Here is a 17,980-nt window from a genome sequence, read left to right on the forward strand (position 1 = left end):
TCTGTGTGGCAATCTAACCTCCTGAGAGGCCCACAAATGCTGGTCACCATTATGCCCCACAGAGCAGGGGCTCTTTCGGAAAGTTACTCTGTCCGACTCTCCCTTCCATGGCTCTCCTGTAGTTAGTTCCCAACCAGGTTCCCAGGAGGGGCAGCTCTCCTGAGTTCTGAGACCTTTGTACTAACCTGTTTGCCCTTTGTGGGTGGGTCACTCCCACAGAGGGCACAAGGGATATGGAAATCATGTGGTGACAAAGAAAGGCACTGGACAACAGACACTGGGCTAAGCAGGGATCCTTCTTAGGAGGGTGGTGACTTTGAGGTCTGGGGCTCGAAATTCTCCTCGCTCTGCCAGAGGGGAGTGGCCCTGGCCAAGAAGCTCTGGAAGGTGTTGCGGTACATGGTGGAATGTTGCGGATGAGGGAGGAGTACATCCCTGTCCACACCCTCAGACACCAGCTTGGCCACCATCTGCTCAATATCCTGCGGGTGATCAACCATGGTTTCAGGGACCTGGTTGGGCGAGGTTGGGGCAGACCCAGTCAATGGGGAGGGTACAGTCGGCTGGACCGGGAGGTGCAGGCCCAGTATGTCTCTAGATGGGGCCTTGGCCGTGTTTGCTCTGTCCTGAGCATGCAGCATGGCCAGACGTCTGCGCTCGTCGATGCTGATATTCCAGCGACTACCTGGGCGCCTGCGCGCTGGAGGCTCACACACCTGTGGGGACAGAGCGCACGATCACCTCCAAACTCAGTTTCTCACGTCTGAGCTAGGTCTCCAGCTCCTATTGTCTTACTCTAAAACCCAGGCTGGCCTGACCCCCTCACTGTGCTTCAGGGAGAGCTGCTAGTGGGGAAGGCAGTACGCTCTTACAGTCCACACTGGCTTACCTGAGCACTTCATGGGCCCCCTCAGGTGTTCATGGGTACTGTTACATCTGTCCCTGGACTATGCAGACATTACAGTGGTTCTGGCAAAGTACTCCAAAGTGGAGGGTGCGGTTGGGCCAGAGGCATTACAAAGCTAGCTAACCTGTTGGTGCCCCCCCCCAAAAAATCAGCTCTCAAAGATCAACCCTAGGCATCCTTCCTCCCTAAGAGCCCTAGAAAGTGATCTTAAAGGCTGAGTTCGGTTACAAACTGACAAAAATAACAAAGTCTATAAAGAGATTTCGGAGGAAAACTAACACTCTGAACACACAAGAACAAAGTTTTAAAGACAGGTATGAGGGTCATCAGTCCCACCACACAGGAGATTGGAAGGGGTGACTTGTGAGAAAGCTGGCGCAGGCTGTAGGTAAAGCCCTCATATAACAGCCACAGGATGCCCCTGCCGTGGTGGGTGGTCTGTGGAAGTCCCTCCAGACTGCCCACTTAGGGGCACACCTAGCTACCTTCTGGATGGAAAAGGAGCAGGATGAGACACCAAGTGAAGGACCTCCTTACTCAAGAAACCTTGAAAGAATTAATGCATAACAATCCAGTGGTTCCATTTCTGGGGACCGACCCGGAAGAATTTAAAGCCAGGACTTGGAAAGATGTGTGAACACCCATGTCCACAGCAGCTTCATTCGCTCAGTCAAAACACGGACGCAATTCGAGTGCCATGGAGGGTGGCTCTACCCAGACAATGCAACATTACTGACTCAACAGAAAGGAAGGAAGGGAGGGAGGGAGGGCAGGCACTTGGGGCTAGATACCTAGCTCAGCAGTTAAGAGTGTGTTCTGCTCTTGCAGAGGACCTAGGTTCAGTTCTAGCACTCACCTCAGGCATCTCACAACTGCCTGTAATGCCAATTCAAAGAGATTGCACACCGTTCGGCTTCTGTGGCCACCTGCATGCACATGGTGCACATAAATTCACACTTTTTTTTTTTTTTGGTTTATCAAGACAGGGTTTCTCTGTGAAACAGCCCTTGCTGTTCTGGAACTCACTCTGTAGACCAGGCTGGCCTCAAACTCACAGAGATTTACTTACCTCTGCCTTCTGAGTGCTGGGATTAAAGGCACACACCACCACCTGGCATAAATTTTTAAAAATTAAAAATGTTTCAATTAAAAAAGTTGACACTCAGGGCCTGGAGAGATGGCTCAGTGGTTAAGAGCACTGCCTGCTCTTCCAAAGGTCCTGAGTTCACATGGTGGCTCACAACCATCTGTAATGAGATCTCGTGCCCTCTTCTGGCCTGCAGGCAGACGTGATATTGTATACATAATAAATAAATTAAAAAAATTTGACACATGCTGTTGTGTGGTTGACTGTGAAACAGCAGCCACCAAATCACACGTTCCATAGCTTCTACGACCCTGCTAGTCTAGGAATAGTCAAATTCAAACTCACTGAGACAGAAAGTAGAGCAGAGCCTCTGGGGACTGGGGGTGGAACAGGAGATACTGACAGTGGAAGAGACCTGGAAATCTGTCTCACAACAAGGGTATATTCAGTAAGAGGCTAGATGGGCTCCATGATAGAACGCACCATTAGCATGTGCATGACCAAAGGTGATGTTCATGTCCTTGGATCCATCTCTAGAATCCGCACCAACACACACACACACACACACACACACACACACACACACACACACACACAGTAGCTTTGATGACAAAAAATGAGGGAAAAAAGTGAACATTTGACTCCAAGGCATGTACTGGGAGAAGGTACAGAGAAACACAGGAGACCATAAGCCAAGAAGGGTCCCCCTGAAGGTCCTCCCGCAACCCTCAGAAGCCAGGCTTCCAGATGTGTGTCCCACCAAATCCATAGGCCAAGGTTTCCCCTTCAAGGTGCTGGACAAGGAGGAAAGAGATCCACAGAGCTCACTCACACCCCATGCATTCAAACAGAGGGAAAGGCAACTTCTGTGAACCAAGCAGTAGGCCCTCTCCAGACCTGAATCTGTGAGAGACTTGGACTTGGTCTGGACCTGCCAGACCCTAGAATTGAGAAGCAGCACTCCATACTGCCTAAGCTACTGTGGTTTGTTATGGAAGCCCCAACTGACGGTAGTCCAAGAAGGATAACATCAACGTTTCTGATTCTGTCTCTTTAGAGACCTCTGTATTCGGAAGTGTACGACAATACATTCCTGTTGTTTAAATCGGGGGAAAAAAAAGGGGTGGAAGTCCACAGGCCCTCATCCCATCCTGCAGCCTACTTTACTCTGTTTTCCCTAGCCTACTCCATACAAGTTCCTTCTGTTGAAAAGCAGGGGCCTGTAGTCACTGAAAGCCAGATGCCTACCTGATCATGCCACAGCAAAGTCAGCTGCTAACAAAGGCTATCTGAACACCTGCACATGCAAAGTCGCCAGTATCACAAGCCCAAGGTGAAGAGCAGGACGGAGCTACTAGCTAGCTGAGAGAGAAGAGAGATCCCAGGTCTCCACTATCACTGTGGCCTCTGGATGTAGGGTACAGGCAACAAATGAAACAAGAGCAGAAGCACGTGGAGGTGGCCATCCAGAGGACAAGAATGACCCTGGGTATGGAGAGGAAGACTCGGTGAGACGGATATTCAGTGGGAAGCTGGTCTCCAGCTATTCCTGTTCTTAAGCCACTTTGTGGGGGCTGCACCCCTCTTGTAGCACTATGCCGGCACAGTAGCTCCGGTTCTGCTGGAGATACTGGCCAAGGATGGATGTGCTCCTCACGTGACACATAGACATGAGGCCACGTGCTAGGCTCATTGTATTGATGCAGCAACCTCAGGAAAGGCAGGATCAGAAGACCTTAGAGAGTGAGAGGCACACACTGGACAATCAACCCACGTCTGACCAAGAAATGAGAAAACATGGGTTCAGGGTTCCTTTGGAGAGACTCATCACACAGCTTCGCCGCCACAGTACTAACTGATTGATAGAGGATCGAAAGCACAGAGTGCACACATTCTGTCCCCAGAGACAGAGCAAACAGCCTTAGCAGAATACATTATGCTGATATTTCAGAACACTGGCAAGAAGAAAAAGATCTTCAGTTTTTTGGAAATGAAGCTGGAAAGATGGCTCAGTGGTTAAGAGCACTTGGGTTCAGTTCCCAGCACCCACACAGCGACTCACACCTGTCTCTTAATTCCAGTTCCCGGACATCCAAAGCTTTCTTCTGGTTTTATGCAGGTAAAAATTCATACATACAAAATATAATATATACAAATAATAAATAATTAATAAATATAAAATATAATACCTATAAATTCATACATATAAAATACATAAATCTTAAAAAACTTTCAAAAATAAAAATGCCACAGGGGTGGTGCTATATAGAGATGCCTAGCAACGCACAGGAAAACCAGAGCAGGGGCTGGAGAGATGGCTCAGAGGTTAAGAGCATTGCCTGCTCTTCCAAAGGTCCTGAGTTCAATTCCCAGCAACCACATGGTGGTTCAAACCATCTGCAATGGGGTCTGGTGCCCTCTTCTGGCCTGCAGGCATACGTACAGACAAAATATTGTATACATAATAAATAAATAAATATTTAAAAAAAAAAAAAAAGGAAAACCAGAGCAAGTACAGAGAATCAGACATCTACATGATCTATGGTGTTACACAGTAGCACTGGAAGCTGGCAGGGAGAGAGCTGCAAAGGCCTGGAAAAAAATTCTCTCCTAGAATTTTTACCTAACCAAAGTGCTATGCAAGTGTGCAAAGTCATTTCCATACCTTTGAGGTTTTGGTTGCTTTTTGTTTGGTTGGTTTTTTGTTTTTCAAGACAGGGTTTCTCTGTAGCTTTGGAGCCTGTCCTGGAACTAGCTCTTGTAGACCAGGCTGACCTCAAATCACCTCTGAGTCTTTAAAGCCCAAAAACTTCAATAGGCACCCACAGACACATGCATACATACGCAAACATGAGCACATGCAGGCACACACACAAATAGGCACACATAAGCAAAACCAGTGTAATATACCTCTTCGGGAATATGGGCAAAGAGAACAGGAGGGAGGTAGAGCACCAGGCCCCAATTTATATGACAGAACAGCAGCAGTCTCTGGAGTGCAGGAGTGGGGGGAGCAGTATTAACTTCATGTGTGCATGTGAACACGTGTACATGTGTACAGTATTAACTTCATGTGTACACATTAACATGTGCACATGCGTGCAGTATTGACTTCATGTGTACAAGTGAACACGTGTACATGTGTACAGTATTAACTTCACGTGTGCATGTGAACGCGTGTACATGTGTACAGTATTAACTTCATGTGTGCATGTGAATGCGTGTACATGTGTACAGTATTAACTTCATGTGTACATGTGTACACGTGTACAGAATTAACTTCATGTGTACATTCTGCAAACGCTGCTGGCGAGACCATCAGCAAGAGAGCCGACAGCAAGGCTTTGGGTCACCGCCCAACAGCACACGCAAATGTTTTATGGACAGTAACGTGAAAATTTAAAACTAAAGATTAAAGTAACTAACATAGGAGAATATGCTCAGAGCTCTTACCCACGTTCTCACCAAACAGGTGGAACATTCACACAAGTTGGACATGATCTAGGCCACAAACAAAATGGATCTGCACCAGGCCCCTGGAACTCATAACTATGAGGCCACAGAACAATATGACTGAAATTACCGCCCAGAGATAACATACTCCTATCGAAATGGCATCCCTTTCTAAGTCAACATGTGAGGACAAAGAAAGTTGAGGAGACTGAAATGTATATTTATTTAGATAGAACATGAGAGCAAGATCCACCAGAGTGCCAGAGTGTGAGCAGAACTGCCCTCTGAGGACAATGTGCAGCTTAAATCCACTGTCGGAAAAAAGCTCCTTAATCCTGACACTGTGAGTTCCAGGCGAGCCTAGTCTACACAGCAAGGAAGGACAGCCAGGAAGCTAGGGCTACATAGCTTCTGTCTCAAAAGTCAAAGAAGAAAAAGAGGAGAAGGAAAACATTCTAAACTCATATACTCTGGCTAAACAATTACATACTTAAGAATTTAACCGGAGTCACACCTTTAACACAGCACTCAGGAGGCAGAGGCATGTGGATCTCTGAGTTCTGGGACAGCTAGGACTACACAGAGAAACCCTGTTTCAGAAACTAAACAAAACCAAAGCAACAAAACAAAATAACCCAAGAATTTAACCTAGGGGCTGGAGAGATGGCTCAGCAATGAAGAGCATTGCTGTCCTTGCAGAGAACTCAGGCTCCATTCCCAGCACCCTTACTTGTTTCCACTGTCTATAACTAACTACAATTCCAGGGGACCCATGCCCTCCTCTGAGCTGGAGGGCACCAGACATACATGTGGTGCACAGATATACATGCAGTCAAAACATCCAAACGCATAAGATAAAAATAAAAAATGATTAAAAATGACATTAGGAAAGACAAGTAAATGAAGTTAAAAGAAGAAAATAGTGGATAATATTCACAAACAGGTTCTTGGAAAAACCACTTTCTGTATGCGTTCACTGGTCCCAGGCACAGCCACTGACATCACGTCTACCAATGTACTCACGCTCAGTGTTCACTTAGGTGAGTTTTGTTTGTCTGGGAACTGAAAGCCAGACTTCACTCACTTTTTTTTATCTCCATGTTTGATGTGTGGTGCGTGGGATCAAACACAGGACCTTGTGTGTACCAGGCAAACGTTCTACCAGTGGCTACATCTTCAGGCCACTATTCCTTGTAAAAATAAAAGAGGGGGGGGATGGAGAGATAGTTCAATGGTTAAGAACACTGGCTGCTCTTCCAGAGGTCCTGAGTTCAAGTCCCAGCAACCACATGGTGGCTCACAACCATCTGTAATGAGATCTGGTGCCCTCTTCTGGCATGCGGGCATACATGGAGGCAGAATGTTGTATACATAATAAACAAATAAATCTAAAAAAAACAAAAAAAGAAAAGAGTGTCTGCTTGCCTGTATGTCTGTGCTGGTGGATGCCAGAGAGGATATCAAAACTCTTGGAACTGGAGTTATAAAGGGTACATGTGGTTGCTGGGAACTAAACCCAGGTCTACTGCAACAGCAGCAAGTGCTCTTAACTACCAAGCTGTCTCTCCAGACCCGTACCATGCAACTTTTAAGATAGTTTTCTCATTGCTGTTGTTTTGTGGATAGAATTTTTGGCACGTAGCCTAGGCTGGCCCTGAACTCACAATCCTGCCACAGCATCCATCCAAGTGCTGGGATTACAGGTAGGGGCCGCTATGTTGGCTCTTCAGTTTCAGTGATGTAAATATTATAAACATTTCTTCCCGGCTGTCATAGAACAATTCCCACCTCTGCTTACACGATACTTTCTAAATCTGCTGGGTTTTTCCTTCATGATGTTTGAATTGAGAAAAGCATTTCTCATTTGGGATTCTAAATACAGATTCTTCCAAAGCAGTTTTCAGTTTAAGTTCAGTGTGTCTGCCATGTGTGCTCAAAGGCAGGGCTGTATTCTACTACCCTGTAAATGGCCAGCAACCACTCCAATACCGCTTGTTGAAAAACTTACTTCTTGTACTGAGAACTCAAGAACAATGGCAATGGGTTTTTGATCCTACTGCACATACTGGCTTTGTGGGAGCCTAGGCAGTTTGGTTGCTCACCTTACTAGACCTGGATGGAGGTGGGCGGTCCTTGGACTTCCCACAGGGCAGGGAACCCTGATCGCTCTTTGGGCTGACGAGGGAGGGGGAGTTGATTGGGGGAGGGGGAGGGAAATGGGAGGCGGTGGCGGGGAAGAGACAGAAATCTTTAATAAATAAATAAATAAATAAAACTTGCTTCTGCTTTGAAATTCCATGGTAAGCAGAAAGTAAGCCCCTAGAGTTACTCAGAGGTCAAGTTCTCAGCATTTGTCCTGGTGGCGGTACGTCTATCCAACTCCTGATCCACATCATCTTTTTGTGTTAGGGTTTAGGCCCAATAAAGCCTTGTTCTTTTCTTTTCGAGTGCTGCACAGCTTCTTTTCAATGTAAAGCCTTGAAATACCTTTGCCTTTCAAACTTTATGTTAATGGACATATCAGCAATAGATTGCCTACATTTGCTTTTTTTTTTTTTTTGGTTTTTCGAGACAGGGCTTCTCTGTAGCTTTGGAGCCTGTCCTGGAGCTAGTTCTGTAGACCAGGCTGGCCTCGAACTCAAAGATCCACCTGCCTCTGCCTCTGGAGTGCTGAGATTCAAGGCGTGTGCCACCGCCTCCCATTTCCCTCCCCCTCCCCCAATCAACTCCCCCTCCCTCGTCAGCCCAAAGAGCAGTCAGGGTTTCCTGCACCTCCTTCCAGGTCTAGTAAGGTGAGCAACCAAACTGCCTAGGCTCCCACAAAGTCAGTATGTGCAGTAGGATCAAAACCTAGTGCCATTATTCTTGAGTTCTCAACAGTCCTCATTGTCTGCTATGTTCAGCGAGCCAGAGATTTTTTTTAACTGGGCATAAAATTAAAAGTAGACCGCTGGGCTGGAGAGGTGGCTCAGTAGTTAAGAGTGTTTACTACTCTCCCAAAGGACCTGTGTTAGGTTCCCAGTACCTATATGGCAGCTCACAACTCCCTGCACTTCCAGTTCCAGGGAAATATTACACCCTCTTCTGGCCTCTATGGGCTCCTGCATGCATGTGGTACACGGACTCATACAGGCTCACGTATATTCACATAAAAATAATTTTTTTTAAGTTGACTGTTGATTTATTCCTATCAACACATCTGAGCTACTCTTCTCTATAAGGATCAGCAGCAGCAATGGGTAAGGTGGCCTCTGTTGTGTCTGCCTCATTGTTTCTCAGATCATCTCTGGCATTCTGTACTTCCACCATGATAATACAAGGTAGATGGTCCTTCTGTTCATCCTGCTTGGGTTTCTCTGTAGCTTTGGAGCCTGTCCAGGAACTGGCTCTTGTAGACCAGGCTGGCCTCGACTCATAGAGATATGCCTGCCTCTGCCTCCCGAGTGCTGGGATCAAAGCATGCGCCACCACCTCCCGGCTTGTTTGTTCTTTGAGATGGGGTTTCTCAAAGTGTAAAATAGCTACCACTATCTTGCTCTATAGACCAGGCTGGCCTCAAACTCAGAGGTCTGCCTGCCTCTGCCTCCTGAGTATTGGGATTAAAGGTGTGCTCCACTACTGCCTGGCCAAGGGCCCTACAGACATTTAAATTACTGTACATGACAGTCAGCCTCTAGAATAGTCATACCCAGTGTCAACCAGCTCCTGGTGATCATACATACTACTATTACCTGCAACCCTCTCTCTCACAGAAAGTAAGAATGACTAATGTGGCCTCTTCCACAAAAACAGAGGAACTGGGACATGACTCTCAGGCTAGAATGTAAACATCTTAGCAGCTTCTACCCTGTTCCCTTTCCACCCTCTCACTGGGGGAAGCCAGTGCCGGGCTGCCTTCCTGGGGCAACTCAGCTACCCTGTGGAGATCTCATCCTGTGGCAAGGGCCTACAGGCTCCCAACAACCCCTCTTTACTGTCTACCACTGACTTCTGTGGATGGGAGCCACTGTACAGTTTCCATTCTGTTTTCAGAGGACTGTGGTTGACTGAACCCTTGACTGTACCTCCTGGACCAAGTCAGAGTCCCCTAAGCAAAGCACCTACCCTACAGGCATGGTGATACACAGTTATAATTCCTGCACTCCTGAGGTAGAGGCAAGAGGATCAAGAGTTCAAGGTTATCATCGGCTTAAATAGCAAGTTCAAAACCAGCCTAGGCTACATGAGACCTTGTTTCAAAAACCCCAAACCAATGGCCCTCCCCATAGGAATACCACTTAATTATTTTGGGACAGACTGGCAGGTTTAAAACATTTTATGTGAGTCAGCAGTGGTAACCCATGCCTTTAATCCCTTTAATCACAGGTGGATCTCTGTGAGTTCAAGGCCAGCCTGGTCTACAGAGTGAGTTCCAGGACAGTCAAGGCTACACAACACTGTGAAGCATTGTCTTGAAAAACCAAAACCTCGGGCGGTGGTGGCGCACGCCTTTAATCCCAGCACTCGGGAGGCAGACGCATGCGGATCTCTGTGAGTTCGAGACCAGCCTGGTCTACAGAGCTAGTTCCAGGACAGGCTCCAAAACCACAGAGAAACCCTGTCTCGAAAAAAAAACACACACACACACACACAAAAAAAAAACCAGAAAAACCAAAACCAACCAAACAAACGAAAATCATCTCTGTCCACACAGTAATAGGATCTGGTTCCACAGGAGATCTTGGTATTATCTGGCAAAACTTTTCAGTATTCCTTGAAAAAGATAATCTGAAGGACCTTGTAATTTCTGTTGCTACAGTGAATGGCAACTTTTCATGATATTTCCTGGTTTAGTGTATTGAAACAAGGAAATTATAATAGTCATATAACTAACCTTCACCTTTTATTTTTTAAGCTGGTGTATATGTGTATGTAGATTTTCCAGACAGACAATATATTGTTGCCAATAGTGATTGTTTTCTTCCTACTTGGCTATTTAAGCTACCTTTTCCTCTTGACTATGGCAAAGCATTATGAATCTCCGAGGTTGAAGCTAGCCCAGCTATTCTTAATTTTTTCATATGCACTTAGCTGCAAGACAAGAGAAATGTAGGGATTATTATTATTATTTTGCTTTGTTTTGACTGGCCTGAAGTCTCCGTGTAGAGTAGCCTGGCCTTGAACTCAAGAGAGATCTGCCTGCCTTTGCTTTCCACGTGCTGGGAAGTTGAGCACCACCGTGCCTAGCTACATGTAGCATTCATGGTTAGTGACATGCTGAATGAAGAGATGCCTTGGAGAGAACCCACCAAATCTGACATTGTTCTCCAGGAACACACTCTTTGAAATCCTTTGGGGGAAGGGTGGGTAAAATTCATCTCAAGCAGGTTTTGCAAATTTCCTGAGTTTACTGCTGTCATAAAAAGTGAAGACTATCTTCCCTTGCTGATCCTGTCAGCTGTTGTGGCTATAGAGGCTACTGACTTCTGAACACCATGCTGTGTTCAGATTCCAGAAGACTCTTTTTCACTAACTAGGACAAACACTGGGTCGCGGCAGGAGGCTGACTTTGCATGTCCGCTGCTCCTTAGCTGGCCACTCAGTTTCAGAGTGGGGTGAGGTAAGGAGGTGTCCTCCTGCCGGCTCCTCCCTAGTGTTCAGAGCACACTGGGCAGATCCTCAGAAAGTACTGCGCTGTGGCTGGATGCCTGAGGACCCCTCTGCCAGGAAGGCTTTCTCCAACCCTTGCCTCAGGCCAAAGGTGCCTGAGTTCTATGAGGTATCATGTGTGGCATTGTGGCTGAAGACAACTTGCAGAGAAGCGAGGAACAAAGGACTTTTGTTAGCCAGGTCAGGAGTTCTGTGGGAGGTAACGTGAGACACAGCCAGCGAGGGAAGAACTAGGGAGAGCATAATCTATACCAAGGGAGAGAACCTGACACGGGGCAGGGTTAGGGAAGGCAGCCTGGGCATCCTTCAAGGTCACTAGCAGGGCCTGAGAACTGCGGAAGGAAGAGACAGAGGAACTTCAAATTGGAGCTGGTCCCAAAAGGAGCCAAGGTGCAGCAGACATTGAAGGGACTCACTGTCCCCAACCTGGATCCTGGGGTCCCATCAGCCACAGGATTCTGTTCTTCCCCATTACCTCACCATACAGAATCCCTGCAGCTGGCCCTCTTCCTGAGCAAATCTCACCCAAGAGACACTTCAGTGGCTCCCCAATCTAGCATGCCCTGTGGAGACACTGGCCTCATGAAAGCTGAGGGGTCTACTGGTTGGCACCATAAAGGTCAGGTCTGAGCACCTGTCACCTTGCAGGGGCCTCAAAGCACTGGGTCCTGAAGGACATGCTGAGGAAGTCAAAAGTAGTCATGCTGGTGACTTTGGGACCCCTCTTTTTCGTTGTTGCTCGTTTTTTGAAAGTGTTTTGCCATGTAGCTCAACCAGGCCTTCCACTTGTGATCCTCCTCAGTGTGTGAACCATGACACCAAGCTTGGGAGCCTGCGTTCCTTATCTGACTGACCTTTTATCTCAGCGCTTACACAAGTAGACAGACACACTTCAGTGCCTGGCTCCGTGGCTGGCTATACGAACCACGCACTGCTAGCTTGAGCTTGGCCAGTCTTGCCTGATGTGGTCTGGCTTTGAATTCTTTCTCAGTAGAAACTATACCCACAGGTAGTATGACACCCTCTGCTCAGGGAGTGTCCTAGGGGTCTGCACAGTTGGGCCTATTTCTCCTACCCACAATTCAGTGCTTGCTATCTGATGACGGTTGAGGCTGTCACAAATACAGCTGCCATGTACATTCCAGTGATAACCAATGTCTATCCAGAGGACACTTCCTTGCTGTGGGACCTCATTCTCCCTCCCACTTAGTGATACTCCCTTGTCCAGGGTTGAGGGACATTGGGGAGGGTTGAGATGGCTTCCTGACCTCAGAGGAAGCTAAAGGGTTTCAAGTCTACCCCCAAGCCTAGTCAGAGTGGTTGGAGAAAGACAGCCCTGGAAATAGAAACTGCATGTTTCTGTCAGTCCCATTCAGTCCTCCCCTCTTGTCCCAGAGGTCTTCCTGGCCCTTCCCAATCAGTTCATCTAAAAGTCTGGGTTTTTGGAAGAGCCTCCTACTGCTTACCCAGTCTTGGGTCTGCAGGTCCTCTTGAGGATTGCTCTTGGTATCTGGCTGGCTGGAAGTTGCTGAAGGCCCGTGTGGAGGGGACTGGTGCCCTTGCTCTTGAGCAAGCTGCCACTGTAGCGTCTTCCTTTGGGGGCGCTGCTGCCTACCGTCCATCTCTACCAACAGCTGGCTGCAGTGCGCACTTCTAGGGTTCTGGCTGCCACAAGCTCTCCTAGGGCCACCTTGTAGACAGTGACTACTCCTTGCCAAATAGCGGAGCCCCTCACGTGAGTTTCTCAGCTCCTGCGGCCACTGCTTTCCACACCAGCAGTTCCCCCAGGGACATCAGTAGCTCAGTAGAAGTACATGCTTTTGTTTTCTGCTCTCACTGGTAGGGAGTGATTGCCTGCTGTCCTGACAGGCTTTCAATCCTGCCCTCAGCCCGCCTCCCTTCTGTCACTTTGATGGACCTAACCACACAGGGCAGAGCCTGAACTCGGTTTCTCTCCCTCTCCGCGGGCCTGAACCGTGGAATTCAGTTGAGGGAAAGGAGTAAGATGTGGATAATTGGGTCACCCACTCCCACGCAGGAGCAGAGCTTGTCCAGGGGGTTCCTGAGTGGGCTCAGTGGGCACCAGGAAGGGAGAGGTCCGGAGGATCCCGGACAAATGAGGAAGGCTTAATGGGATCCAGTTGACAACGAATCAGCCGGTGGGGTAGGGCTCAGAAGGATCTGCATCGGGAGTGGAGGGTCATGGGCTGCAAGGTCTCAATTGGGTCCAGATAAATGGGGCAGCCTAGTACAGCGGCAGTAACCTCAGACTAATGAGAAGCCGACTCTGGAACCTACTTGACTACAAAAACCTAAGGAAGAGAAACGGACTTCCGTCCTACAGACCCCGCCCTCCGTTGTTGTTTCCGCCCCTCGTTGCTTGCGCCCCAGCGCGCTCCAGTCGCGTGGTCCTGATACATTGAAAGAAATCACACCAGTGGGCGGCCTGAGCGCCGTCAGTTTATTAGTGTCGCTTCAGCACCTTGAAATCGTCCACATGGTCGCATGGGACAGATCAGCATCTGCTCCCAAAAAGCTATTTACATGAATCCTTTCCATTAAAAACAACAAACTAGCAACACATACACACACCCTAGAAATCAGTCACAACGCGCTGGACCGTCTTCAAAAGTGGACGGAGTCATCTTCACGCAAGGCCGTCAGCCTCTGCTGGCCCCTCTCCAGGACACAGCAGTCTCCAGAGGCGTGGGGGTTTGGAGAGCAAGTGAGGGTCCAGTACCCTGGCTCAGGGAAGAAGTGCTGGGACATTTTTATAAGGAATTCATTTGAGATGGAGGCTAGAGGCAGATGTGAGGCCTTCAGGGTAAGGCTAGGACAAGCCATTGCACAGGAACCGAGGGCCAGCCCCTCCTTTCCCAGCTCTGGTACCATACAGTGATACCCAGCTGCATACTCAGAGGGTAGTGGCACGGACTAACTTGAAGGTAGAGGCAGCGTCCCCAACTGACAGGAATGAGACCTTCCCATCCACACAGGCTGTGTGGCCAGGCCTAAGAGAAACCAGTGCTGACAGACAGTGACCTAAGACTGGGAGGCTCTAAGGGCCTCAGGGCTAAGGCCTGTGGGACACACACACACACACACACACACACACACACTGCTGTTCTCACCTGACACCTGTCAGGGGGCTTTGGTGTCTAGTCATCCTTCAATGGGACAAAAGTACTTCTCTATGAATCCTCATTACAGCTCCACGAGGTAGGCAAGGAAAATGGACATGTCTCTTTAACCAAAGGGGAAACTGAGGCTCAGGGGATTACTGCTATAGTGGTGGGTGCAGGGTACTCAGGCTTTACTGACTTGGACTTGTATAAAGTCAGATCTCTGGAACCAATCAAGAATGCATGGAAAGAGAAAGAATTCTCCAGAAAGGGGCTGCCCTCAGGCATGAGCTTGAAACCCTGGCCCCAAGGCCTCTAGGCCTAATCTTTTGTAGCAAGGCTGACTTTGGGAGGAAACTCCAGGGGTAGGTCAGCCGGGCTCTGCTCTTAAGCTTTAAGGATCACAGAGGCCTGACTCTGTAACAGATCTTTCCAGAGCACTCTTCACCAGGGGTTCCACTGTCACTGAGCCCTGAACCCAGGGATCTAGGGCCCAACCCAGATCCCAGCAGCAGTCCAGGGCCTTGCCCTGGACAAATAGACTCTTTTCAGCAAGGTGAGGCGGGGAAGTAAGTGAATAGAAAATGAGCCATTTTTTCATCCCAGGAAAGGTGAGGAGTTCTCAAACTCAGCCTGCCCTATTCTTGGTAATTTTCTGAGCATTCTCTTAGAAGTTCTCAAGGCTAAGACACCACCAGGGTGCCTGGGAGTGCCAGTTTCCAAGGGGGCAGGCACTCTTCCATCCGACACTTCAGGGAGAAAATTAGGACTGAGGCTGTGAACCCCTTCATGAATCTGGTGGGGCATGTACAGTCAGGATGATCCTTGCTGCAGGCCAGCACATCCCTCTCCTGCTGAGCAGGAAAGTGGTGGAGGCTAGAGCTGCCAAGAATGGATCCATGTGGCTTTGAGGAGCATGGATGGGATAGATCCTTGGATAGCCTTTGTAGTTAGACCAGCCTGCTGGAGCCTTCACTGGCCTCACTGTGTGTGTGCGCATGTGTACACACGCACACACACACACACATACACACACACACACACACATACACACACACACACCTCCAGTTGCCTGTTTCCAGTTCACAACCTTGATTTTCAACTCAGACTCCACATAACCAGTCCTAGATGTTCCTGTCCAGCAGGCAGAATAGAGGTGTAAGGGCATGGTAGCCAGGTCTCAGACCCCAGCAGTGTCTCTCATTCCAAGATAGACAATGGGAAATTTGCAAGGACCACCTATCTGAGCAGCAGAATCTGCAGAAGCCTAGCAGTGCCTCTGGAACTGCAGCCAGAGGGGCAGGGGTAGGTATGTAGCTCCTGCTGGCTCTCCACCCAAGGGGACTTCACAAAAAAACATCTGCTTGGCAGCTACATCGTCAAATGTATGAGAGCATCAGAAAGATCCGCTACTATAAAACCTCCGCCATAAGGCTGGAGTTTTTTGGGAACCACGCATGGAGTGCCAGGGGCCACCATCCCATGCTAGGAGACCAAATATGCTCTTTACCCTCAGCTTTTGGCCAGACTGTACCCTGCTCCCTGCTCCCCAGGAAAGCAGAATCCTGACTTCAGGAACAGACAGGACACAAAGGCAAGAACACTTCTCGCGTGTAGTTCTGGGGTTTCACAAGACCAGAGCTCACCTCTCTTCTTACCAGCCTTTCCACTGCCCACATATTCTGGTTAATAAGCAGAGCAAAGTTACTCAGTGGCCCACAGGGAGCTTGTTAGCTTCCCCTTAATTTCTGGGCTATGAGCACATTCATACTTAAGACTGTTTCTTTGTGTTTGTAAGAGTCTGTCTCTGTAGTAACCACATGTTAACAGAAACACAGCTGTCCCTCCATCAATGGCTGACACAGAGCAGGGCACGGGCCCCTGTATCGTCCTGTGCCAGCCCTTCCGTGGGTGGGGCTAGAAGGTGGCCTTGGAGTGTCCAAAGATGCAGATGGGGAAGTGCTTCACGTGGGAAGACCACTGGGCAGCCAGCTGGAAGAACTTGACATCGCTGCATTCCACGCCATCGATGAGGACTGTGGGAGAGGACACCTCACCATCTGCCTGCCTGGCGAGGCAACCACCTGGGACGGTGGGCTGCTACCAGGGGTAGGGTAATCCATGCTTACCAGGCCCTTTCTACCACCTGCCCTCCCAGGACTCACTACCATAGTGGGTTCACTTCCCAAGGGACTAGTGGCAAAGACAGTCTAAGCCATATTTCAGCCAGGCATGACTCATGTATGTCACCTCCACCTCACAGGGTCTTACTTAATACAACTGCATTTCCAGAGAGCCTGAGGAAGACTCAAGGACCCAAAACTCACTGAGGCCCAAGAGTCCTCACTCTGAGTGCACTGCTTACAGAAGAGCCTCTGGAAGACACTGATATACAAACTAATCTTTAAAATGAAGAAAGGAAGGGCCGGGAATATGGTTCAATGGTAGAATTATCTGCCTAGTATGTATGAGACCCTAGGTTCACTCTCTAACAACCCTCTACCATATCTTCATCAATAAAAACACAGAAAAGGTTGAAACATTATTTGAACTTGAAAGGCTGTTAGATGTATGCAAGTTCCTTATCAAAATGTGTTCCAAGTGTGAATCTGTAAGCATGCCTTTCATAGAACAACCAGTTCCTGTGCTGGGTTTGAGAAGCCACCCATCTGTTTTGCTCTGCATTCACATTATACAGGAAGAACCTAAAAGGATCTGGGTTCCCCCAGCACCCTGTGGAGTCCCCGGGCCCCATGCTCACCCCGAAGCATGTTCTGTTGGTGCTTAGCTGTGCAGATCAGCCGACTGATGCCTTCGATGCACTGGCTTTTAGATTCCACATCTTTGTCCTTAGTTTTCTTGGGCAAAAACATCACTGGAAAGAAAAGAGCCCTGCTGTTGATTCACTGCTCCTTCAGGGCCAAGCTGGTCAGAGCCCCAGCAGCAGGCAGGATGGGAGAACAGTAGCCATGGGGACTTGGCTGGCCCCTGCTCACCTGGGATTCAGTTTCTTGCTGTGACCACATACAGCACCCTCCTGCCTGATACTCCACCTGAAGCCAGAAGCTACCCAGAACCTCATTATCCTCACAGCTCAGGATAGCCACAACTCAGGGGCCACAGCTGTCAAAGCATGTCTGACTGCCAACCCCTTCTGAAGTGAGGTGTGTGCTCATGACAATGAATTTACCAGGAACTTGCTAAGGGTTGGGAATGATATCCCCATCACCAATAGTTACCACAGAGACCCCTCTCCCATTGTCCCTGCTCAGTACATTCCCACCTCACCCTTCTTGTTCTTCTCCTTGGTGACCACGGTCATGGACATGGTGGGTGTGGCTGCAGCCTCGCCACTGCTGGGCAACCTGCTGACCTGGAGGGACCGGAAAGTGCACTTGAGCGTATTTTTGGTGGTGGGGAGGTCCTTCTTCTCGGCATCTCTCTTCCTGTCCGCAGGCTGCGCTGCTGTCCAGTAGTCCACCTGCAGCCCCATGAGCTCAGCGCCGGTGCCCTGGCTGTGGAAGGCAGAGGGAAGTACTCACACTCATGATGTCACTGTGCCACTGTAGGCAAGGAGGTGTGGCTAGCGTCTTACCTACTAACTTGCTGGCCAGTGCCGGGGAACTATGAGAAGCTCTGCAGAGCTGACTGCCCACTTGTCTTTCGGGATAATAGTGTTAGTGCCTGTGGCCCTGGCAAAACTGCCACTCTCCTGGGGCCTAGATAATAGGTTCATCAGAGGTGGAGTGGCTGGTGACATCA

General features: G+C 48.8%; 2 protein-coding genes across 8 annotated transcripts in view; both read right to left on the reverse strand.

Moving 5' to 3' along the window:
- Positions 1 to 240: 240 nt before the first annotated feature.
- Positions 241 to 12,879, reverse strand: Tex22 (testis expressed 22). Its single transcript, XM_075948256.1, has 2 exons — positions 12,563 to 12,879; positions 241 to 716 (listed from the first exon to the last, which is right to left on the reverse strand). The coding sequence occupies exons 1-2, from the start codon at positions 12,716 to 12,718 to the stop codon at positions 300 to 302; spliced, it is 573 nt and encodes a 190-aa protein (XP_075804371.1). The 5' UTR covers positions 12,719 to 12,879; the 3' UTR covers positions 241 to 299.
- A 657-nt stretch (positions 12,880 to 13,536) lies between these two features.
- Positions 13,537 to 17,980, reverse strand: part of Pacs2 (phosphofurin acidic cluster sorting protein 2) — a 67,118-nt gene continuing 62,674 nt past the window's right edge. For all 7 annotated transcript variants that reach the window (XM_075948395.1, XM_075948389.1, XM_075948393.1 and 4 more), the window contains 3 exons: positions 17,507 to 17,733; positions 16,980 to 17,093; positions 13,537 to 16,254 (listed from right to left, as the gene is read on the reverse strand). In XM_075948395.1, the coding sequence (XP_075804510.1) occupies positions 16,136 to 16,254; positions 16,980 to 17,093; positions 17,507 to 17,733 (460 nt within the window). In that variant the 3' untranslated portion in view covers positions 13,537 to 16,135. The remainder of the gene's footprint in view (positions 16,255 to 16,979; positions 17,094 to 17,506; positions 17,734 to 17,980) is intronic.

The sequence above is a fragment of the Microtus pennsylvanicus genome, chromosome 14 (genome assembly GCF_037038515.1).
Source record: "Microtus pennsylvanicus isolate mMicPen1 chromosome 14, mMicPen1.hap1, whole genome shotgun sequence".
Lineage (NCBI taxonomy): Eukaryota > Metazoa > Chordata > Mammalia > Rodentia > Cricetidae > Microtus > Microtus pennsylvanicus.